This window comes from Heptranchias perlo, chromosome 2, assembly GCF_035084215.1.
Source record: "Heptranchias perlo isolate sHepPer1 chromosome 2, sHepPer1.hap1, whole genome shotgun sequence".
Lineage (NCBI taxonomy): Eukaryota > Metazoa > Chordata > Chondrichthyes > Hexanchiformes > Hexanchidae > Heptranchias > Heptranchias perlo.
The window spans coordinates 100,656,660-100,681,889 of NC_090326.1; the positions used below are offsets into that span (position 1 = coordinate 100,656,660).

A 25,230-nucleotide genomic window follows, 5' to 3' on the forward strand; every position below is an offset into this window, starting at 1 on the left:
CCCACCGGCAGGACAGACCCACCAGAGGTGGCGGTACAGTGATATAGTCAGGAGGGAGTGGCCCTGGGAGTCCTCAACATTGACTCTGGACCCCATGAAATCTCATGGCATCAGGTCAAACATGGGCAAGGAAATCTCCTGCTGATGACCACCTACCGTCCTCCCTCAGCTGATGAATCAGTCCTCCTCCATGTTGAACACCACTTGGAGGAAGCACTGAGGGTAGCAAGGGCACAAAATGTACTCTGGGTGGGGGACTTCAATGTCCATCACCAAGAGTGGCTCGGTAGCACCACTGCTGGCCGAGTCCTGAAGGACACAGCTGCCAGACTGGGCCTGCGGCAGGTGGTGAGCGAACCAACATGAGGGAAAAACTTACTTGACCTCGTCCTCACCAATCTACCTGTCGCAAATGCATCTGTCCATGACAGTATTGGTAGGAGTGACCACCGCACAGTCCTCGTGGAGATGAAATCCCGTCTTCGCACTGAGGACACCATCCAACGTGTTGTGTGGCACGACCACCGTGCTAAATGGGATAGATTCAGAACAGATCTAGCAGCTCAAAACTGGGGATCCATGAGGCGCTGTGGGCCATCAGCAGCAGCAGAATTGTATTCCAGCACAATCTGTAACCTCATGGCCCGGCATATTCCTCACTCTACCATTACCAACAAGCCAGGGGATCAACCCTTGTTCAATGAGGAGTGTAGAAGAGCAGCACCAGGCGTACCTAAAAATGAGGTGCCAACCTGGTGAAGCTATAACTCAGGACTACATGCATGCTAAACAGCGGAAGCAACATGCTATAGACAGAGCGAAGCGATTCCACAACCAACGGATCAGATCAAAGCTCTGCAGTCCTGCCACATCCAGTCGTGAATGGTGGTGGACAATTAAACAACTAACGGGAGGAGGAGGCTCTGCAAACATCCCCATTCTCAATCACGGCGGAGTCCAGCACGTGAGTGCAAAAGACAAGGCTGAAGCGTTTGCAACCATCTTCAGCCAGAAGTGCCGAGTGGATAATCCATCTCAGCCTCCTCCCGATATCCCCACCATCACGGAAGCCAGTCTTCGGCCAATTCGATTCACTCCGCGTGATATCAAGAAACGGCTGAGTGCACTGGATACAGCAAAGGCTATGGGCCCTGACAACATCCCAGCTGTAGTGCTGAAGACTTGTGCTCCAGAACTAGCTGCGCCTCTAGCCAAGCTGTTCCAGTACAGCTGCAACGCTGGCATCCACCCGACAATGTGGAAAATTGCCCAGGTATGTCCTGTCCACAAAAAGCAGGACAAATCCAATCAGGCCAATTACCGCCCCATCAGTCTACTCTCAATCATCAGCAAAGTGATGGAAGGTGTCGTCGACAGTGCTATCAAGCGGCACTTACTCACCAATAACCTGCTCACCGATGCTCAGTTTGGGTTCCGCCAGGACCACTCGGCTCCAGACCTCATTACAGCCTTGGTCCAAACATGGACAAAAGAGCTGAATTCCAGAGGTGAGGTGAGAGTGACTGCCCTTGACATCAAGGCAGCATTTGACCGAGTGTGGCACCAAGGAGCCCTAGTAAAATTGAAGTCAATGGGAATCAGGGGGAAAACTCTCCAGTGGCTGGAGTCATACCGAGCACAAAGGAAGATGGTAGTGGTTGTTGGAGGCCAAGCATCTCAGCCCCAGGGCATTGCTGCAGGAGTTCCTCAGGGCAGTGTCCTAGGCCCAACCATCTTCAGCTGCTTCATCAATGACCTTCCCTCCATCATAAGGTCAGAAATGGGGATGTTCGCTGATGACTGCACAGTCTTCAGTTCCATTCGCAACCCCTCAGATAATGAAGCAGTCCGAGCCTGCATGCAGCAAGACCTGGACAACATCCAGGCTTGGGCTCATAAGTGGCAAGTAACATTCGCGCCAGATAAGTGCCAGGCAATGACCATCTCCAACAAGAGAGAGTCTAACCACCTCCCCTTGACATTCAATGGCATTACCATCGCCGAATCCCCCACCATCAACATCCTGGGGGTCACCATTGACCAGAAACTTAACTGGACCAGCCATATAAATACTGTGGCTACGAGAGCAGGTCAGAGGCTGGGTATTCTGCTGCGAGTGACTCACCTCCTGACTCCCCAAAGCCTTTCCACCATCTACAAGGCACAAGTCAGGAGTGTGATGGAATACTCTCCACTTGCCTGGATGAGTGCAGCTCCAACAACACTCAAGAAGCTCGACACCATCCAAGATAAAGCAGCCTGCTTGATTGGCACCCCATCCACCACCCTAAACATTGACTCCCTTCACCACCGGCGCACTGTGGCTGCAGTGTGCACAATCCACAGGATGCACTGCAGCAACTCGCCAAGGCTTCTTCGACAGCACCTCCCAAACCCGCGACCTCTACCACCTAGAAGGACAAGGGCAGCAGGCGCATGGGAACAACACCACCTGCACGTTCCCCTCCAAGTCACACACCATCCCGACTTGGAAATATATCGCCGTTCCTTCATTGTCGCTGGGTCAAAATCCTGGAACTCCCTTCCTAACAGCACTGTGGGAGAACCGTCACCACACGGACTGCAGCGGTTCAAGAAGGCGGCTCACCACCACCTTCTCGAGGGCAATTAGGGATGGGCAATAAATGCCGGCCTTGCCAGCGACGCCCACATCCCATGAACGAATAAAAAAAAACCCTATCCGTTCCCCTTAATACCTTATAAACTACGATCAGATCACCCCGTAACCTTCTAAACTCAAGAGAATACAACCCCAATTTGCGTAATCTCTCCTCGTAACTTAACCCTTGAAGTCCGGGTATCATTCTAGTAAACCTACGCTGCACTCCTTCCAAGGCCAATATGTCCTTCCGACGGTGCGGTGCCCAGAACTGCTCACAGTCCTCCAGGTGCGGTCTAACCAGGGTTTTGTATAGCTGCAGCATAACTTCTGCCCCCTTGTATTTTAGTCCTCTAGATATAAAGGCCAGCATTCCATTAGCCTTATTGATTATTTTCTGCACCTGTTCATGACACTTCAATGATCTTTGTACCTGAACCCCTACGTCCCTTTGGACATCCACTGTTTTTAACTTTTTACCATTTAGAAAGTACCCTGTTCTATCCTTTTTTGATCCAAAGTGGATGACCTCACATTTGCCTACATTGAATTCCATTTGCCACAGTTTTGCCCATTCACCTAATCTATCAATATTGCTTTGTAATTTTATGTTTTCATCTACACTGCTTACAATGCCACCAATCTTTGTGTCAGTGGCAAACTTAGATATGAGACTTTTTATGCCTTCATCTAAGTCGTTACTAAATATTGTGAATAATTGTGGCCCCAAGACAGATCCCTGCGGGACTCCACTAGTCACATCCTGCCAACCTGAGTACCTACCCATTATCCCTACTCTTTGTCGCCTTTCGCTCAGCCAACTTCCTAACCAAGTCTGTACTTTTCCCTCGATTCCATGGGCTTCTATCTTAGCTAACAGTCTCTTATGTGGGACCTTATCAAATCCCTCCTGGAAGTCAATATAAATAACATCCATTGACATTCACCTGACCACTACTTTAGTCACCTCTTCAAAAAATTCAATCAGGTTTGTCAGGCACGACCTACCTTTCACAAATCCATGCTGGCTCTCTCTGATTAACTGAAAATTCTTGAGGTGTTCAGTCACCCTATCCTTAATTATAGACTCCAGCATTTTCCCCACAACAGATGCTGCCAGAGTCTCAGTATAGGAAGATACAGTTGAGATACTGGATGGGCTAAAAATTGATAAAGAGGTACTGGAAAGGCTAGCTGTACTTAAAGTAGATAAGTCACCCGGTCCGGATGGGGTGCATCCTAAGTTGCTGAGGGAAGTAAGGGTGGAAATTGCGGAGGTACTGGCCATAATCTTCCAAACATCCTTAGATACGGGGGGTGGTGGCAGAGGGCTGGAGAACTACAAATGTTACACCCATGTTCAAAAAAGGGTGTAAGGATAAACCCAGCAAGTATAGGCCAGTCAGTTTAACCTCGGTGGTGGGGAAACTTTTAGAAATGATAATCCGGGTCAGCATTAACAGTCACTTGGAGAAGTGTGGATTGATTAGGGAAAGCCATCATGGATTTGTTAAAGGCAAATTGTGTCTAACTAACCTGATAGAGTTTTTCGATGAGGTAACAGAGAGGGTAGATGAGGGCAATGCAATTGATGTGGTGTATATGGACTTCCAAAAGGCATTTGATAAAGTGCTGCATGGTAGGCTTATCATCAAGATTGTGGCCGATGGAATAAAGGGGGCGGTAGTAACATGGATACAGAATTAGCTAAGTGACAGGAAACAGAGAGTAGTGGTGAACGGTCGTTTTTCGGACTGGAGGGAGGTGTACAGTGGTGTTCCTCAGGGATCGGTACTAGGACGACTGCATTTCTTGATATATATGCTTTTCTTGATATATATTAATGACTTGGACTTTGGTCGTGATGTGGAGATGCCGGTGATGGACTGGGGTGGACAAATGTAAGGAATCTTACAACACCAGGTTATAGTCCAAAAATTTTATTTTAAAATCACAAGCTTTCGGAGATTATCTCCTTCGTCAGGTGAGTGAGTGAATAAGAGGTTCTCAAATCGCATATCTTATATTAAGCTGGGACACCATCACACCAATCAAAGGTGTCGTTGGTGTTCAGACAGGTTAGCCACGGAAAACAGTAGGTCCAAGTATGTTGAATACACATTGTGTCAAATTACACAGACAGAGAGAAAGAGACCCGAAAGGCAGAGAGAGAGAGAGAATATTACAGACTTCCTACAAAAACTCAGCACCCACGGACCAGTTGAACCAGGAACACTTCTCACCATGATGGACGTCTCAGCACGCTACACCAGTATCCCCCACGATGACGGCATCGCTGCAACAGCCTCAGTACACAACACCAACAACAGCCAATCTCCAGACACCATCCTACAACTCATCCGCTTCATCCTGGATCACAATGTCTTCACCTTCGATAACCAGTTCTTTACCCAAACACACGGAACAGCCATGGGGACCAAATTTGCACCCCAATACGCCAACATTTTCATGCACAAGTTCGAACACGACTTCTTCACTGCACAGGACCTCCAACCAACGCTATACACCAGATATATCGACGACATTTTCTTCCGATGGACCCACGGCGAAGAATCACTGAAGAGACTACACGATAACATCAACAAGTTCCATCCCACCATCAAACTCACCATGGACTACTCCTCAGAATCGGTTTCTTTCTTGGACACACAAATCTCCATCAAAGATGGGCACCTCAGCACCTCACTCTACCGCAAGCCCACGGACAACCTCACGATGCTCCACTTTTCCAGCTTCCACCCTAACCACGTCAAAGAGGCCATCCCCTATGGACAGGCCCTACGAATACACAGGATCTGCTCAGACGAGGAGGAACGCGATGGACACCTACAGATGCTGAAAGATGCCCTCGTAAGAACGGGATATGACGCTCGACTTGTCGATCGACAGTTCCGACGGGCCACAACGAAGAATCGCATAGACCTCCTCAGAAGACAAACACGGGACGCAACCAACAGAGTACCCTTTGTCGTCCAGTACTTCCCCGGAGCGAAGTAACTACACCATGTTCTCCGCAGCCTTCAACATGTCATCGATGACGACAAACACCTCGCTAAAGCCATCCCCACGCCTCCACTACTCGCCTTCAAACAGCCACCCAACCTCAAACAGACCATCGTTCGCAGCAAATTACCCAGCTTTCAGGAGAACAGCGTCCACGACACCACACAACCCTGCCACGGCAACCTCTGCAAGACATGCCAGATCATCGACACGGATACCACCATCACACGAGAGGACACAACCCACCAGGTACATGGTTCATACTCCTGTGACTCGGCCAACGTTGTCTACCTCATATGTTGCAGGAAAGGATGCCACGGAGCATGGTACATTGGCGAGACCATGCAGACACTGCGACAACGGATGAACGGACACCGCGCAACAATCACCAGACAGGAGGGTTCCCTCCCAGTCGGGGAACACTTTAGCAGTCAAGGACATTCAGCCACCGATCTTCGGGTAAGCGTTCTCCAAGGCAGCCTTCGAGACACACGACAACGCAAAATCGTCGAGCAGAAATTGATAGCCAAGTTCCGCACCCATGAGGACGGTCTCAACCGGGATCTTGGGTTCATGTCACGCGACACCAGCAAGGGGAAAAAAAAGTTATCTGTTTTTAATATTCTCTCTCTCTCTGCCTTTCGGGTCTCTTTCTCTCTGTCTGTGTAATTTGACACAATGTGTATTCAGCATATTGGGACCTACTGTTTTCTGTGGCTAACCTGTCTGAACACCAACGACACCTTTGATTGGTGCGATGGTGTCCCAGCTTAATATAAGATATGCGATTTGAGAACCTCTTATTCACTCACTCACCTGACGAAGGAGATAATCTCCGAAAGCTTGTGATTTTAAAATAAAATTGTTGGACTATAATCTGGTGTTGTAAGATTCCTTACATTGAACTTTGGTGTACAGGGCACAATTTCAAAACTTGCCGATGACACAAAACTTGGAAGGTAGTAAACAGTGAGGAGGATAGTGATAGACTTCAAGAGGATATAAACAGGCTGGTGGCATGGGTGGAGACATGGCAGATGAAATTTAACACAGAAAAATGCGAAGTGATTCATTTCGGTAGAAAGAACGAGGAGAGGCAATATAAGCTAGAGGGCACAACTCTAAAAGGGGTACAGGAACAGAGAGATCTGGGGGTATATGTGCACAAATCGTTGAAGGTGGCAAGGCAGGTTGAGAAAGTGGTTAAAAAAGCATTTGGGATCCTGGGCTTTATAGAGGCGTATAGTACAAAAGTATGAAATTCATGATGAAACTTTATAAAATACTGCTTCGGCAACAACTGGAGTATTGCATCCAGCTCTGGGCACCGCACTTCATGAAAGATGTGAAGGCCTTTGAGAGGGTGCAGAAGAGATATGAGAATGATTCCAGGGATGAGGGACTTTAGTTACGTGGATAGACTGGAGAAGCTGGTGTTGTTCTCCTTGGAACAGAGAAGGTTGGGAGGAGATTTGATAGAGGTATTCAAAATCATGAAGAGTCTAGACAGAGTAGATAGAGAGAAACTGTTCCCATTGGCAGAAGGGTCAAGAACCAGAGGACATAGATTTAAATAGATTGGCAAAAGAACCAATGGCGACATGAAGAAAATTTTTTTACATAGCGAGTGGTTAGGATCTGAAATGCACTGCCTGAGGGGATGATGGAGGCAGATTCAATCATGGCCTTCAAAAGGGAACTGGATAAATACTTGAAAGGAAAAAATTTGCAGGGCTACGGGGATAGGGAGGGGGAGTGCGACCAGCTGGATTGCTCTTGCATAGAGCCAACACGGACTTGATGGGCGACATGGCCACCTTCCGTGCTGTAACCTTTCTATAATGTGTTTAAGACCTTCCAATCAGATTTCAGCCCCACCCACAGCACTAAAGAATTCTGTCATCTCTGAGCTCTTAAAGAAAGATAGTCCAAGAGTAGTTGGCTTGTGGGTGACAAGGCAAGGCCCTTGCTGCCATGGATAATGACCACTCTAAAGTTCCAAGAACAGCAGCTGAGGGGTGCTACAATGATGCATATGTCTCTACAACAGTGGTGATTGAAAGCACCATCAGTTTTAAAGGAGCACTTGCATTGCCTTGATAGTTCAGAAGGGGCTTTGTAATATGCTCTAGACATAGAAACATAGAAAATAGGAGCAAAATTAGGCCATTCAAAATGATCATGGCTGATCGTCTAACTCAGTACCCTGTTCCCGCTTTTTCCCCATATCCCTTGATCCCTTTAGCATTAAGAAATATATCTATCTCCTTGAATACATCTACTGGCTTGGCCTCCACTGCCTTCTGTGGTAGAGAATTCCACAGGTTCACCACCCTCTGAGTGAAGAAATTTCTCCTCATCTCGGTTCTAAATGGCATACCCCGTATCCTGAGACTGTGACCCCTGATTCTGGACTTCCCAGCCATCGGGAACATCCTCCCTGCATCTAGTCTGTCTAGTCCTGTTAGAATTTTATATGTTTCGATGAGATCACCTCTCATTCTTTTAAACTCTAGTGAATATAGGCCTAGTCGACCCAATCTCTCCTCGTACGTCACTCCTGCCATCCCAGGAATCAGTCTGGTAAACCTTCGTTGCACTCCCTCCAAGGCAAGGACATCCTTCCTCAGATAAGGAGACCAAAACTGCACACAATACTCCAGATGTGGTCTCACCAAGGCCCTGTATAACTGCAGTAAGACATCCCTGCTCCTGTACTCAAATCCTCTTGCAATGAAGGCCAACATACCATTCGCCTTCCTAACTGCTTGCTGCACCCGAATGCTCGCTTTCAGCGACTGGTGTACAAGGACACCCAGGTCTCGTTGCACCTCCCCTTTTCCCAATCTATCACCATTCAGATAATAATCTGCCTTTCTGTTTTTACAACCAAAGTGGATAACCTCACATTTATTCATGTTATACTGCATCTGCCATGTTCTTGCCCACTCACTCAACTTGTCTAAATCACATTGGAGCTTCTTTGCATCCTCCTCACAGCTCACATTCCACCCTAGTGTTGTGTCGTCTGCAAACTTGGAAATGTTACATTTAATTCCCTCATCCAAATCATTGATATATATTGTGAATAGCTGGGGCCCAAGCACTAATCCCTGCGGTACCCCACTAGTCACTGCCTGCCACCCGGAAAAAGACCCGTTTATTCCTACTCTCTGTTTCCTGTCTCTCAACCAATTCTCAATCCATGCCAGTATATTCCCCCCAATCCCATGTGCATTAATTTTGCACACTAACCTCTTGTGTGGGACCCTATTAAAAGCCTTCTGAAAATCCAAATACACCACATCCACTGGTTTTCCCCTATCTATTCTACAAGTTACATACTCAAAAAACTACAGTAGATTTGTTAAGCATGATTTCCCTTTCATAAACCCATGTTGACTTTGTCCAATCCCGTTAATGCCCTCCAAGTGTTCTGTTATCACATCTTTTATAATAGACTCTAGCATTTTCCCCACTCTCTCCCTCCTTTTTTAAATAGTGGGGTTATATTTGCCACCCTCCAATCTGTAGGAACTGTTCCAGAGTCTGTAGAATTTTGGAAGATGACGACCAATGCATCCACTATTTCCAGGGCCACTTCCTTTAGTACTCTGAGATGCAGATTATCAGGCCCTGGGGATTTGTCAGCCTTTAGCCCCATTAATTTCCCTAGCACTATTTTTTTACTAATACTGCTTTCCTTCAGTTCCTCCCTCTCACTATACCCTTGGTTCACTAACATTTCTGGGAGGTTATTTGTGTCCTCCTTTGTGAAGACAGAACCAAAGTATGTGTTTAATTGTTCTGCCATTTCTTTGTTCCCCATTATAATTTCACCCATTTCTGACTGTAAGGGACCTACATTTGTCTTCACTAATCTTTTTCTCTTGACATATTTATAGAAGCTTTTACAGTCAGTTTTTATGTTCCCTGCTAGTTTACTCTCATACTCTATTTTTCCCCTCCTAATCAATCTCTTTATCCTCCTTTGCTGAATTCTGAACTGCTCCCAATCCTCAGGCTTGCCGCTTTTTCTGGCAATTTTCTATGTCTCCTCTTTGGATCTAATACTATCCCTAATTTCTTTTGTAAGCCACGGTTGAGCCACCTTTCCTGTTTTATTTTTGCACCAGACACGAATAAATAATTGTTGTAATTCCTGCACACATCCTTTAAATATTAGCCATTGCCTATCCACCGTCATTCCTTTTAGTAAAGTTCCCCAATCTTTCATAGCTAACTCGCACCTCATACTTTCGTAATTTCCTTTATCTAGATTCAGGACCCTAGTTTCAGATTCAACTACTTAACACTCCATCTTAATGAGGAATTCTATCATGTTATGGGTGAATTATAGGAATCGAATCCGTGATCATTCCATTAAATACGTACATACCAATTAAGAGCAGGAGTAGGTCATTCGGCCCCTCATTTATAGCCTGTTGAGCCCTGCACAACTTTGTCATTCAAAAAGCCCTGGACATGAGGATTCCTAAGAGAAGTGGCCCTAGCTGCTTTAGAGGCAGAGCAGCATGGTGTAGAGCATCAGGAAGACAGTGACTTCAGTACGCAAATGTTCAATGAAGTGTACTCATCATTGTACCTTTGTCAGAGTTGCCTTATCTCCTTCTCCCCCATCTTCAAATAAATGACAAACCCTCCAGTCCAGTATTCATCCTAGAACATCACATCAGACATCTTTGATCCTACATGACCATGCAAGTCTTAATCATCTGACTGAATAAGTAACCAGAATATAAGTGTACTCTTTCCTGTATGACTATATTCAACATGAATAACAGAGCACGAGCTAAGTGCATATTATCCTTTAATACAAGAACCTCAAAGGTGACCATAAGCCAACCTACTCTTCCTCATACCATGATTCTGGGCAGCCTGGTGTTGCCACCTATGTGGTGCTCTGAATGAGAAGGCTGAATTCCTGGCACTTATTGCTGTCCTAAGAAATTTGCAGCCTCATTCAGCTTGCCTCCAGGGATTGCAATTCCACTAGGCCCTAGATGTGTGTGTCCACTGATCAGCAGAATGGCTGGTCTAAGGGCAGCAAACATAGAGTTATAGAGTTATACAGCACGGATAGAGGCCCTTCGGCCCATCGTGTCCGCGCCGGCCATCAGCCCTGTCTACTCTAATCCCATATTCCAGCATTTGGTCCGTAGCCTTGTATGCTATGGCATTTCAAGTGCTCATCCAAATGCTTCTTGAATGTTGTGAGGGTTCCTGCCTCCACAACCCTTTCAGGCAGTGAGTTCCAGACTCCAACCACCCTCTGGGTGAAAAAGTTCTTTCTCAAATCCCCTCTAAACCTCCCGCCTTTTACCTTGAATCTATGTCCCCTTGTTATAGAACCCTCAACGAAGGGAAAAAGCTCCTTAGTATCCATCCTATCTGTGTCCCTCATAATTTTGTACACCTCAATCATGTCCCCCCTCAGCCTCCTCTGCTCCAAGGAAAACAAACCCAATCTTCCCAGTCTCTCTTCATAGCTGAAGCGCTCCAGCCCTGGTAACATCCTGGTGAATCTCCTCTGCACCCTCTCCAAAGCGATCACATCCTTCCTGTAGTGTGGCGACCAGAACTGCACACAGTACTCCAGCTGTGGCCTAACCAGTGTTTTATACAGCTCCATCATAACCTCCTTGCTCTTATATTCTATGCCTCGGCTAATAAAGGCAAGTATCCCATATGCCTTCTTTACCACCTTATCTACCTGTTCCGCCGCCTTCAGGGATCTGTGAACTTGCACACCAAGATCCCTCTGACCCTCTGTCTTGCCTAGGGTCCTCCCATTCATTGTGTATTCCCTTGCCTTGTTAGTCCCTCCAAAGTGCATCACCTCGCACTTTTCCGGGTTAAATTCCATTTGCCACTGTTCCGCCCATCTGACCAACCCATCTATATCGTCCTGCAGACTGAGGCTATCCTCCTCGCTATTTACCACCCTACCAATTTTTGTATCATCAGCGAACTTACTGATCATACCTTTTACATTCATATCCAAGTCATTAATGTAGACCACAAACAGCAAGGGACCCAGCACCGATCCCTGTGGTACCCCACTGGCCACAGGCTTCCAGTCACAAAAACAACCTTCGACCATCACCCTCTGCCTTCTGCCACTAAGCCAGTTTTGTATCCAAAGTGCCAAGGCACCCTGGATTCCATGGGCTCGTACCTTCTTGACCAGTCTCCTGTGGGGGACTTTATCGAAGGCCTTACTGAAATCCATGTATACCACATCCACTGCGTTACCCTCATCCACACGCCTAGTCACCCCCTCAAAAAATTCAATCAAATTAGTCAGACATGATTTTCCCTTGACAAAGCCATGTTGACTATCCCTGATTAATCCTTGCTTCTCCAAGTGGAGACTAATTTTGTCCTTCAGAATTTTTTCCAATAATTTTCCTACCACTGATGTTAGGCTCACTGGCCTGTAGTTCCCCGGTTTTTCCCTACTCCCCTTCTTGAATAATGGTATTACATTAGCGGTTCTCCAGTCCTCTGGCACATCCCCTGTGGCCAGAGAGGTTCTGAATATATGTGTCAGAGCCCCCGCAATCTCCTCCTTTGAGATCATGAAAGCCCCCCCGACCCCCACCAGGATCTGGAAGCCAGTCTATAGTGTGGTGTTTAATCTGTCCCCTACTGCCACCAGAACTGTATGTTGGATGAGGACAGGATAGGACTGCTCAAACGTGATGTCCCTTACAGTCAAATATCCTGCCAACACACACGGCCTGGGCTCACGCATGCAGAATGGTCATTTGGGCATAGTACCTGAGGACTGCTTGCATCCATGGAATGATACTTCAAGAAAAGTCAAGATAGAAGATGAAAAATTATTTGGAGTGAGGGGGTAGTAAGTATCACATAATTCAAGGCTCGGACATCAGTATACATTATCTAAGTTCAGGATCTGGTTTTGATTTAGATAAGGGATGTTCAGTCAGAGTGTTTACTTTTTGGAAAGACAAAATTATGGACAAATTAGTCATGTTAAATCACATTCATCAACTCTTAACTTTGACATAATTCATCCAAATGTATTTGCTTTTTAGGCTGAAGTTGAAATGTAAAATGAAGTCACTTCATTAATAATAAATGAGAAACTATACAATGTTCATGTATTTGTTTTTGTTTCCCACACTGCATTCACATTTCTATTAAATATGAACCACTCTGTGGGGGTAGGGTGTCTTACCATTAGTTTGTCAGATGAGAATCCAACTGCAACCCAACCATCAGTATCAGCACTCAGCTCAAATTCCACATCAGCACCTATCCTGCGGTAACTGAGGAAGTAATCACACGTATCTGCATCACAGCCAGGTTTTCCATACCTGCAATAGGAAAGTAGGGAAAGGGGGTGAAAAAGTGTAACAAGGCATAACGTTGTCCTTTCTGGTATCTTTTGTAATTTCTTGCTACAATTTGCAACCAAATCCCTTTACGTGAACAAACCAGCATCAGCATTTAATGAAGAGATCAGTATTTGTAAATTCGAGCACTTGCTTTACTCACATCTTCTAAGGGCACCACACCTCAAGTTATTGTAAAACTAACATACCTGCATGATGCAGTCACTTGCTAACACCCCAGCATAGGTTTTGCACCTACGTACTAGCACCCTACTGTCCTGGTTGTATTGAAAGTATATTAATCACTTTACAATTTTCAGAGTATGCATTACTTTTCCTTGATACAGCAAAAATTAATTTGTAAATCTTCAATAATAAACACTGTAATAAATAACTACAGAAAAACACAGAAGCAAAGCAACATTTTATTATATTCTGCAATATCCCACAAGCTAACAGGGTGCATCAAGAAGTGTAAGGTTAAACATCGTTACTCTACGAAGGTAACATTTTTTTAACTATTATCCAGATCCTCCAACACACATTATCAGTTACTAAGATTCTACTTTTCGCTTTGCAACCCTATTCCTTGAGACTGAGACGGTTTGGACAAATTGAATACAAGTAAGCTTTCCTGCCACGTACAGAATTTAAGCATTCACAAATTGAGGACAACAAAAGAAAACAGGAAATGCAGGAGGAACATTTTTACTGAAAGGGTGGCAAGTATATGGAGAAGATACTGGCACAGGTGATGGAACAAGAAACCTAGACCTGGAGTTTCCTCCACATTTGCACCCAGAGACACATGGACTCTGGGCGCAAACCAATTACGTAGCTTAAAAGATCGCGAAATTTTGGGCGTAAGCAGGTTATCCGCGCAATTACATAATGCCCAGCTTCCTTGATCTTTTACGGCCATCCATCAAATTCTCCGTCCAAATGAATTGACACCAACAAAACTGGTCACACACCCAACTTTCAAATGTTAGCAAAATTAAAGCACATGGGATTAAAGGGACTGTGGCAGTGTGGACACAAAATTGGCTAAGGGATAGAAAGCAGAGAGTAGCGGTGAATGTTTTTTTCAGACTGGAGTATACAGTGGTGTTCCCCAGGGGTCGGTATTAGGACCACTGCTCTTCTTGATATATATTAATGAACTGGACTTGGGTAGAGAGGGTGTAATTTCAAAGTTTGCAGATGACACGAATCTCAGAAATGTAGTAGACAATGTGGAAGTAAAAGACTTCAGGAGGACATTGAATGGTGAAATGGGCAGTCACACAGCGGATGAAATTTAACACAGAGAAGTGTGAAGTGATACATTTTGGTAGGAAGAATGATGAGAGGCAATATAAACTAAATAGTACAATTTTAAAGGGGGTACACGAACAGAGATCTGGGGGTGCACATACACAAATCTATAAAGGTGACAGAACAAGTTGAGAAGGCAGTTAAAAAAGCATATGGGATCCTGGACTTTATTAATAGAGGCATAAAGTACAAAAGCAAGGAAGTTATGCTAAACCTTTGTAAAACACTGGCCTCAGGAACATAGGAACAGGGGTAGGCCATTTAGCCCCTCGAGCCTGTTCCGCCATTTAATGAGATCGTGGCTGATCTGTGAACTAACTACATATCCCTGCCTTAGCCCCATATCCCTTAATACTTTTGGTTGACAAAATCTACCAACCTCAGATTTAAAATTAACAATTGAGCTAGCATCAACAGCCATTTGTGGAAAAGAGTTCCAAACTTCTACCACCCTCAGCTGGAGTGTTGTTCAATTCTGGGCAGCACACTTTAGGAAGGATGTCAAGGCCATAAAGAGGGTACAGAAGAGATTTACTAAAATGGGATCAGGGATGAGGGACATCAGTTATGTGAAGAGATTGGAGAAGCTGGGGTTATTCTCCTTAGAGCAGAGAAGGTTAAGGGGAGATTTGATAGAGGTGTTCAAAATCATGAACGGTTTTGGTAGAGTAAATACGGAGAAACTGTTTCAAGTGGCAGAAGGGTTGGTAACCAAAGGACACAGATTTAAAGTGATCGGCAAAATAGCCAGAGGCGACATGAGAAAACATTTTTTTACGCAGCAAGTTGTAATGATCTGGAATGCACTGCCTGAAAGGGTGGTGGAAGCAGATTCAATAATAACTTTCAAAAGGCAATTGGATAAATACTTGAAGGGAAAAAATTTACAGGGCTATGAGGAAAGAGCAGGGGAATGGGACTAATTGGATAGCTCTTTCAAAGAGCTGGCACAGGCATGATGGGCCGAATGGCCTTCTCCTGTGCTGTACCTACTATGATGCTATGTGAGTATCCTCCAATTGCATTTGTTCGGAGGGCCACTTCACATTGCAAACAGACTTCCAGGTGCAGCAGGTGTTCTGGTGTTTTATTGGAACTCTGAGCGTTTTTTTTTATTTATCCTCAGAGACCTGCTTTGTATTTTCAGTTTCTTTTAATGCATTTTAAGTATGAATCACATTAAAAATTGAAAAGCTTCCCTGATTGCAGGTTCCTAAACCTGTTGTGCCTGAATCATGGTTAAATGAGTTGAATCTTAAATTTTCATACTTAAAGAAGATGTTGTGTGGGTTTGGTGCTTTCCTTGGGCCCTGATTGTTTCCACTGATTTATGCCCATTTTAACGTCGGGCAAATTCCAATGGGAGGATACTAGGATGTAACTTGACATTGGAAAAAATGGACGCAACGTTGGGTGCATTTTCGGGTCTAACTTCTGCGTTGTGCCCATGGAGGAAACTCCAGACTCCTAATGGGTTTAAAGAAGGAACTAGACAGGTTCTTGCCAACAAATGGGATTCAGGATTATCAGAAATGCACCAAGGGAATATTGTGGACAGATGGATTAGATGGACCAAAGGTCTTCTCCTATCTGAAACTGTTACCATGTAATAGTGACCTTTAAAAATATCAGATTTAATTTTGAAACACTGCAACATGATTCCTTAAATCAAATTTAAGTACATAAGGTTGTAACAAGAAAAGGTTACTTGAATCATTGAGCCCAATCCTTTCCAATAATCATGGACAATTTGTATCATCATGAATTTTTCTCAATTCATTTAATTTCCTGAAGGGTGTGAATAACGACAGGAAACTTCCAATCGAGCTAATATTCCAGAATATCAATCTAATACTAAAATCTACATTATTCATTTCCACCCAGAATACAGGATCCTTGCAATTTTAGCATAGAAGGAGGTTATTCAACCATCATGCTTCTCCACGTTAGAGATTGTCACGTTTCTGGATATTTTAATCATTTTTCCACAGAAAGGATATCAATTTGTTTTAATGTGTTTCTAAGTTGATGCTTGCTTTAATGGTGTTCGTTTCTCAGGACAGGCCCATACTAATATCCAAATCAGACACCAGAAGATGGCCTAGAAATTGGGGCATGTATCGCCCGGGCCTCCGTGCTCCCCAACCTCCTCCCCCCAGCCCCAATCTCCAAGCTCTCTGATCTCCCGCGCCTCCAACCTAGACCCTGACACCACAGGCTGCTGCCGGCTATTGCAACCCTCCTTCCGAGGCCCGCGATTCCCCCACCTGAGGCCATAACTTACCTGTGGGCCGCTGTTGCACTAGTAGCGGTCCAAACTTCCACCACTTATCGTCACGACTTCCTCCCACAGCGCTGTTTGCATGGGAATGAGGTCCAAGTTCCAACATCAGGGGCACCTCGGACCCTAACATTCCTACGCAGGGTAAGCATCCTGTGCGGGGGGAGCACCCAAAAATGGGTAGTGGGGGAGCAAGGGATAGGCAATAAATGCTGGCCTCGCCAGCAACGCCCACATCCCATGAACGAATTAAAAAAAACATTCTGTCATCCTGAGAGAGGACAGCAGGTGCCTCTCCCACAGAGCCAAGGGCACTCTCCAGGGACTGCGTTTCAGCACTCCTGTGGCTCTGTGTGAGAACTGAGTGCAGGAGTGACTAGACACTCTGGAAGACCTTGTCAACAGTGGCCTCAAAAGCCAAGATGCCAGCCATCTGAGCTTCCACAGCAGCTGTAAGAGCTGTCAGGAAAGGCTCCATGATGATGGGCACAACTGTCGTGTTAATAGAGCTGACCACTCAGTCCACAATGCCTTTACACAAGTTAGAGCTGGACTCCTCCGTGCTCTCAGCCAATGTGCGCAAGCCCGCTGGCAGGCTGCCCAGTGCACCTAGCATTTCCCAATATATGCCCATCAGCCTTCTTCGATAGTCAGGGACCTCAAAGTCAGCATGAGTCCTCTGCAGCAGAGCTAGTATGCGATCTCGCCCTGCGGCAAGCTGGCACCTTGTGGTGTCCTATCCCCCTGCCTTAGCTCCTGCACACTTGTACCCGGTGATTTACCACGTGAAGACCTGTCCTCTAGCCTATTTATAAAGTACGCATGGTGCCAGTATCTGAGCTGGTGCTTGTGAAGGTGAATTTGAGGGATGCTGCTTCGTCAGGAAGGGTGGCCTCCTCTTCCTCAAATGGCAGAGTTATGTCCACATCTTCAGCACCTGAAATGAAAGAGAGGGACAAAGGTTAGCTTTTAGTGTGAAGGGAGAGCAGAGAGATGAACGCATCTGCAGTTTGAGATAGAAGTGAGAAGGAAAAAAGAGGTTAAGGTGCGAAGATACTCCGCGCGACGTCTCCTCCAGCGTCGCCAGTCACCACGGCCATGAATCTGTCCCTGCCCATGATGCTCAACATGCTTTCTTCGAGGGTGAGAGGGTGTGCAGTTGGTCTCGGCCTCCTCCACTGGCAGCATGCTGTCTGGTGTTGTGGGCCACCTTCTCCTGCAAGGGAGTGTGTCAGTCACATTCTTGTGAGGTGTTTAGAGAATGTGCCTGTTATGGCAGAATAGCTTGTATGCAGTGTGTCAGATGTGCGATGTGGGGAAGTGAGGGTTGCAAAAGTGGTGAGTATGTGAGTATGAAGAGAAGGAGATGTAGTGCAGTGATTATAGGAGGGTGAAGGGAAGCGGGGAGGGAAGTATTGAGACTATTGTGAGCAGTGAGGCTGGAGGTGATGGATGTGTGAGCGCAGAATAAGATTGTTACTCAGTATTGTTACCTTAACAACTCTGGTGAGGTCACTGAACTTCTTTTGGCATTGCAGCCATGTCCTGGGAGCTAAGCTCCTGACATTGAGTTTCTCTGCGATGCCTTCCCACTGGCGGTAGAATTGTTGTCTGGAGGGTTTTCTGCCTCTGCGGGGGTGGGGGGAAATAGTATCTCTCTCCTCCTGTCCGCTGCCTACACCAGGGCCTCCAAGGCCGCATTGGAAAACCTTGGTGCCTTCTCAGTACTTGCTGCAGCCATTTCTGTATACAGAACTGTCTCCCTATAGTCTGCAGCCAGAGTGCACCTCCCCTTTAAGAGGTGCTGGCTGCCTTTAAGTGGCGCCAGAGATGCCTAATATCCGGTCTCCAAACAGACGCGCTGCCAATGAATAGCACAGGTAGTGCTGGCTGACTCATTGTAATGATCATCAATATTATTTGGAGAACACCAACAGACACACGTGCAGTGCCCCCTGCACAACCCTTTTTAGGCGCAATCGAATTTCTAGGTCCATTGCCCTCTCCCTCTACAGGTTCTCAGCCTCGACCCCAACTCTATAAAAAAAAAATTTGCTCTTCCCCTGTATGTTCCCAGCTCCAACCCCCACTCTGTAAAGATTTTAAGCTTCTTCCCCCCTCCCCCACCCACCCATTCATCTGTAAAAATCTTAGGGATCCCCCAGTACCCAGCCCCGGCTCTTTAAAAGTTTAACTGCCAGTACTTTACGTAGAAATTACATAGAAATGACAACTCAGAAGGCCGTTCAATTCAACAAGTCCGCGTCGGTGTTTATCCTTCATATGAGTAGCAGTCTTAATCCCCTGTGCCTCCCTGGTTCCATATCCCTTAATCCCTCTTCCTTCCACAGTCTATCTAGCCTATTTTTAATTAATGACATGGTCTCCGCTTCAATCATTAACTCTGGTAGTGCGTTTCAGAGTCTCACAACCCTCTGTAAAAAGGTTTCGCCTGCTACCTGTCCTAAATCTCTTACATTTAATCTTATATCGATGTCCACTCATTCTAGACCCCTCAACCACTGGATATAGTCTCTTCATATCGTATCCCTTCAGAATTTTGAATACCTCTACCAAATCATCCCATAATCTCCATTGTTCTAACAAAAACAGCCCCCACTTTTCAAATCTTGTATTTCCTCATACCAGGCACCATCCTAATGAATCTGCTCTGTACCCTCTCTATTGCCTCAACATTCTTCCTGCAGCATGGAGCCTAAAACTGGACACAGTACTCCAATTGTGGTCTTACTAAGAGTTTATATGGATTCATCATTACATCTTAACTTTTATATGCTACACCTCTTGCCATAAAACTAGTACTCCATTTGCTTTTTAAAAAAAAAATGGCCTTATTGAGGTGCTGCTTTTAATATCTAGTGAACCTTTGCTCCTCCACATCTCCCAACCTTCCCCATTCAAAGTATAATTATTACTTTTTTTTACTAAAATGTGGCACTTCACATTTACTGGCACTTAATTCCATCTGCCATTTTTTTTCCCATTCCATTATCTTATCAATATTCCCTTTGGTCCTCAGAATTATTTACTATGCTTCTTATTTTAGTATCATCTGCAAATTTGGACACCACTCCCTCTAGCCCTCTATCCAAATCTTTGATGTACACAGTGAACAGAAAAGGTCCCAGAACAGAATCCTGTGGGGCACCACTACCCACTTCCAACCACTCTGAGAAACTGCCCTTAACTCTGCTCTCTGTTTCCTCCCTTCTAATAATTTTTAAATCCAATTTGCTACCCTTCCTCCAAATTCCATACTTCCTAATCTTCTCCAATAGTCTCCTGTGTTGTACCTTGTCAAAGTCTTTCTAAAAGTCCATATACCCCACATCTACTGCATTTCCCCCATCCACCACATCTGTCACCTCCTTAAAGAACTCTATTAGGCTTTGTTGGAATCTCTACATAGAAAATGACTAAGTTAGGATAACATGACATGAGCAGAAAACATTATGAGTGAATGTCTTGAGGATGTCTAAAGTTACCATGGGACATCTTAGCTTGAAAGTACAACAATGAGTTCTATGAGAAAACAGGCTGGAGAGAGATCTTGGCATAAGGAACTGTCACCATCTGAAACAGATAAGGTTAGAACAAGAGAAGCAAAGACAATAACTGAGGAGGTAGAAACAGACGATGATATAATTGTCTGTGGTTAATCACAATGTAGCCTAAATCAAGAAAGAGTAATAGAATAGATCAAATTATAACATCTGGGGCATAATTTTATTATGGCGGTGCAATCTCAGCAGGGGGGGAGAAGGGGGGGGTCAATGGGCAGGTGGGAAACCAGGGGTCGGCAGTCATTGGGGGGGTCATCAAGGGCTTAGGCAGGGGGGAGTTGAAGATCGAGAGTTGGAGATTGGAGAGTTGGTAGACAGCAGGAGTTGGAGATCAGAGAGTGGATATCGGGAGTTGGAGATCAGAGAGTGGACATCGGGAGTTGGAGATCAGAGAGTGGACATCGGGAGATGAAGATCAGAGAGTGGACGTCAGGAATTGGAGATCAGAGAATGGACATCGGGAGTTGAAGATCAGAGAGTGGACATCGGGAGTTGGAGATCAGAGAGTGGATGTCGGGAATTGGAGATCAGAGAGTGGACATCAGGAATCGGAGATCGGAGAGTGGACGTTGGAAGTTGGAGGTCAGAGAGTGGACATCGGGAGTTGGAGATCAGTGAGTGGACGTCAGGAATTGGAGATCGGAGAGTGGACATTGGGAGTTGCAGATCAGAGAGTGGACATCGGGAGTTGGAGATCGCAGAATGGACATCGGGAGTTGGAGATCGGAGAGTGGACATCGGGAGTTGGAGATCAGAGAGTGGACATCGGGAGTTGGAGATCAGAGAGTTGGAGATCACATCGTGAGTTGGACATCAGGGCTCGGACATTGGGAGTTGGGGGGGTCGGACATCGGGGTTGGGGACATCGGACATCGGGGGTCAGACATGGGGAGGGTCCAGCTGATCGCGGAGATCTGATCACACCAGGCAGGCTTGTTGGGACTGGATGAAGCATTCCTACTCCTCCGGGCCCACAAGCAGTGCAATAAAGGCACTCAATTCATGGATCCAGCGATGGGAAACCTGAACAGGTAAGGTTAAACTCATTTTAAGTATCCAATACACAAAATATAAAGTACCTTAAGTATCTCAATGAGATAAATTGCCCCTTTAAGTATCAGCCCGCCGGATTTAAGTGGGGGCGGGACTTCCTGGTGTCTGCTCTGCACATGCACATAAATCTCCCTGGGTTAAGCCAAAAATGGGCGAGTTGGAGGCCGGGTTTTTGGAGGCGGGGTTTCTGCATGTTCCCAAAAACATTGATTTTCTCTGCCCCCCCGCCCGCAACTTACCCGATCTTGGGGGCTAAAATCATGCCTATGATTAACAGAGGAAAGCTAGCTATAAATAAGTAGAATGCTTAACTGAGACTAATAGTGAAAGTGTTATAATAAGACAACTGAAGTGCTGTCCTGGAAAGACAGGCACCAGCTGTGGCCTAATAGAAATGTACTGAACAGAGAAATTTTGAAGAGATAAGGTAGGAGGCCAAATTTCTGTATTGCAGAACTGCTCAAAACTGGTTTCTATCATTTTTCAGACAAAGAGTTTAGCACATGGTGCTGTGGTTACATCATATCCTGTGACAAAAGTAGGTGTGTTATAGAAGAGGTATAAAATTTAGCATACCCTAGTAGTTAGTGGGCAGCTGGAACTGAACAGGTCAAGTTCAAGACGCCCAAGGTTCCATCCAGCGGGCTGTCTACATGTAGGTATGCGGATGCATATCACTTACGTGTTTACTATGATTGATGGATCAATATAAGATGGGGTAGAGGGCAAAAAATCTTCCAAATCTTGTATTTAGGTTTCAGCCCTGGCTCAGTGGGTACCACTCTCACCTCTGAATCAGAAAACTATGGGTTCAAGTCCCATTCCAGAGACTTGAGCACGAAATCTAACCTGACACTCCAGTGCCGTACTGAGGGAGTGCTGCAATGTCAGAGGTGCCATCTTTTGGATGAAATGTTAAACCAAGGCCCCATCTGCCCTCTCAGGTGGACGTAAAAAATCCCACAGCATCATTTCGAAGAAAAGCAGGGGAATTCTCCTCGATGTCCTGGCCAATATTTAACCCTCAACCAACATCACTAAAACAGATTATGTGGCCGTTATCACAATGCTGTTTGTGGGACCTTGCTATGCACAAATTTCCTGCCGCGTTTCCCACATTACAACAGTGACTACACTTCAAAAGTACTTAATTGGCGGTAAAGCACTTTGGGACATCCTGAGGTCGAGAGGGGCGCTGTATAAACGCAAGTTCTTTCTTTCTTAATAAAGTATTAAAGTTGCAGACACTAGATTCTTGGACCTATTATAAGGCAGAAGCCAAAAACTTACAAGCTTGTCAAGCAAGATCTTGCTTTCTGAAATTTGTGTTGGCTGCTTTTAGTTATTTTCTCTTCATCTAAATATTTAATAATTTCATCTTTAATTAAAGATTCCATATTTTCCTGACTAACTAACTAACTAGGCTGCAATTATAGGTTAACTCTGTCTTCCTTTTTATAAATATTACATTGGTCACTCTCCTGTACTCTGGCAAACATCCACTCTCAATAGAACCGTGAAATATATTTTCCAGAGTCTCGGCTAGTTCTTCCCCATTCCCCTCAAAGATCCTTGGATGTATCCCGTCAGGTCCCAGCACTTTCTCCTACATAAGAACATAAGAAATAGGAGCAGGAGTAGGCCAATCGGCCCCTCGAGCCTGCCCCGCCACTCAACAAGATCATGGCTGATCTGATCCTAACCTCAAATCTAAATTCATGTCCAATTTCCTGCCCGCTCCCCGTAACCCCTAATTCCCTTTACTTCTAGGAAACTGTCTATTTCTGTTTTAAATTTATTTAATGATGTCGCTTCCACAGCTTCCTGGGACAGCAAATTCCACAGACCTACTACCCTCTGAGTGAAGAAGTTTCTCCTCATCTCAGTTTTGAAAGAGCAGCTCCTTATTCTAAGATTATGCCCCCTAGTTCTAGTTTCACCCATCCTTGGGAACATCCTTACCGCATCCACCCGATCAAGCCCCTTCACAATCTTATATGTTTCAATAAGATCGCCTCTCATTCTTCTGAACTCCAATGAGTAGAGTCCCAATCTACTCAACCTCTCCTCATATGTCCACCCCCTCATCCCCAGGATTAACCGAGTGAACCTTCTTTGTACTGCCTCGAGAGCAAGTATGTCTTTTCTTAAGTATGGAGACCAAAACTGTATGCAGTATTCCAGGTGCGGTCTCACCAATACCCTATATAACTGCAGCAATACCTCCCTGTTTTTATATTCTATCCCCCTAGCAATAAACGCCAACATTCCGTTGGCCTTCTTGATCACCTGCTGCACCTGCATACTAACTTTTTGATTTTCTTGCAGTAGGACCCCCAGATCCCTTTGTACTGCAGTACTTTCCAGTTGCTCGCCATTAAGCATCCAGCGGAGGGGCATTGTGGGAGAGGAGCCGAGCCGAGCGGAGGGAGCGTCCGATAAAAGGCGGGATTTCAGAGCGCTGAGAGGAGCCGAGCCGAGCGGAGCTGCGACCGAGTTCGAAGTGACGTCAGGAATCAGATCGGGACGCGACACAGGGGAGGCACCTGATTGGTGAGTAGGTTCAGGTGAGCATTTCTACTTATCTACAGTAACTAAAGTAAAAGGAAAGGGAAGGTCTGCAGGTCTTATAGGAAGTAGCGTTTATTTTTTAGTGAATCAAGGTCCCTAGTGCAGTTAACATTCTCTAAATTGAGAACAATTTAAAGGAGTAAACTCCTTAAAGGGAGTGGTAAGTAGTTTTTCTTTCCTTTTTTTTTCTCTTGACATTGTAGTTGTTCTTAAGCTAATTTAAGGGTTAAGTAATGGCAGGAGATCCCAGGGCCGTGTCATGTTCCTCTTGTGGGATGTGGGAATTCAGGGCTCCTTCCTGTATCCCTGATTCCTTCACCTGCGGGAAGTGTGTCCAGCTGCAGCTATTGTTTGACCGCTTGACGGCTCTGGAGCTGCGGATGGACTCACTTTGGAGCATCCGCGATGCTGAGAAAGTCGTGGATAGCACGTTCAGTGAGTTGGTCACACCGCAGATAAAAATTACTGAGGGAGATAGTGAATGGGTGACCAACAGACAGAGGAAGAGTAGGAAGGCAGTGCAGGGGTCCCCTGCGGTCATCTCCCTCCAAAACAGGTATACCGTTTTGGATACTGTTGGGGGAGATGGCTCACCAGGGGAAGGTGGCAGTGGCCAGGTTCATGGCACCGTGGCTGGCTCTGCTGCACAGGAGGGCAGGAAAAAGAGTGGCAGAGCTATAGTGATAGGGGACTCGATTGTAAGGGGAATAGACAGGCGTTTCTGCGGACGCAACCAAGACTCCAGGATGGTATGTTGCCTCCCTGGTGCAAGGGTCAAGGATGTCTCGGAGCGGCTGCAGGACATTCTGGAGGGGGAGGGTGAACAGCCAGTTGTCGTGGTGCATATAGGCACCAACGATATAGGTAAAAAACAGGATGAGGTCCTACAAGCTGAATTTAGGGAGTTAGGAGTTAAACTAAAGAGTAGGACCTCAAAGGTAGTAATCTCAGGATTGCGACCAGTGCCACGGGTTAGTCAGAGTAGGAATGACAGGAAAGCTAAGATGAATACGTGGCTTGAGAGATGGTGCAAGCGGGAGGGATTCAAATTCCTGGGCCACTGGAACCGGTTCTGGGGGAGGTGGGACCAGTACAAATTGGACGGTCTGCATCTGGGCAGGACTGGAACCAATGTCCTAGGGGGAGTGTTTGCCAGTGCTGTTGGGGAGGGTTTAAACTAATGTGGCAGGGGGATGGGAACCGATGCAGGAAGTCAGTGGGAAATAAAGTGGTGACAGAAACAAAAGGCAGTAAGGGAGAGTGTACAGAACATGACCGGACAGATGGTCTGAGAAAGCAGGGCAAAGACCAAGGGAAGTCCAGATTAAACTGCATTTATTTCAATGCAAGAAGTCTGATGGGCAAGGCAGATGAACTCAGGGCATGGATGGGTAC

At 45.8% G+C, this 25,230-nt stretch overlaps 1 protein-coding gene across 1 annotated transcript in view; it reads right to left on the minus strand.

Annotated features, from left to right (window-relative positions):
- Positions 1–25,230, minus strand: part of LOC137334122 (DOMON domain-containing protein FRRS1L) — a 54,988-nt gene that overhangs the window by 11,747 nt on the left and 18,011 nt on the right. The window contains exon 3 of the mRNA XM_067998644.1: positions 12,873–13,034. Coding sequence (XP_067854745.1) covers positions 12,873–13,034 — 162 coding nt within the window. The remainder of the gene's footprint in view (positions 1–12,872; positions 13,035–25,230) is intronic.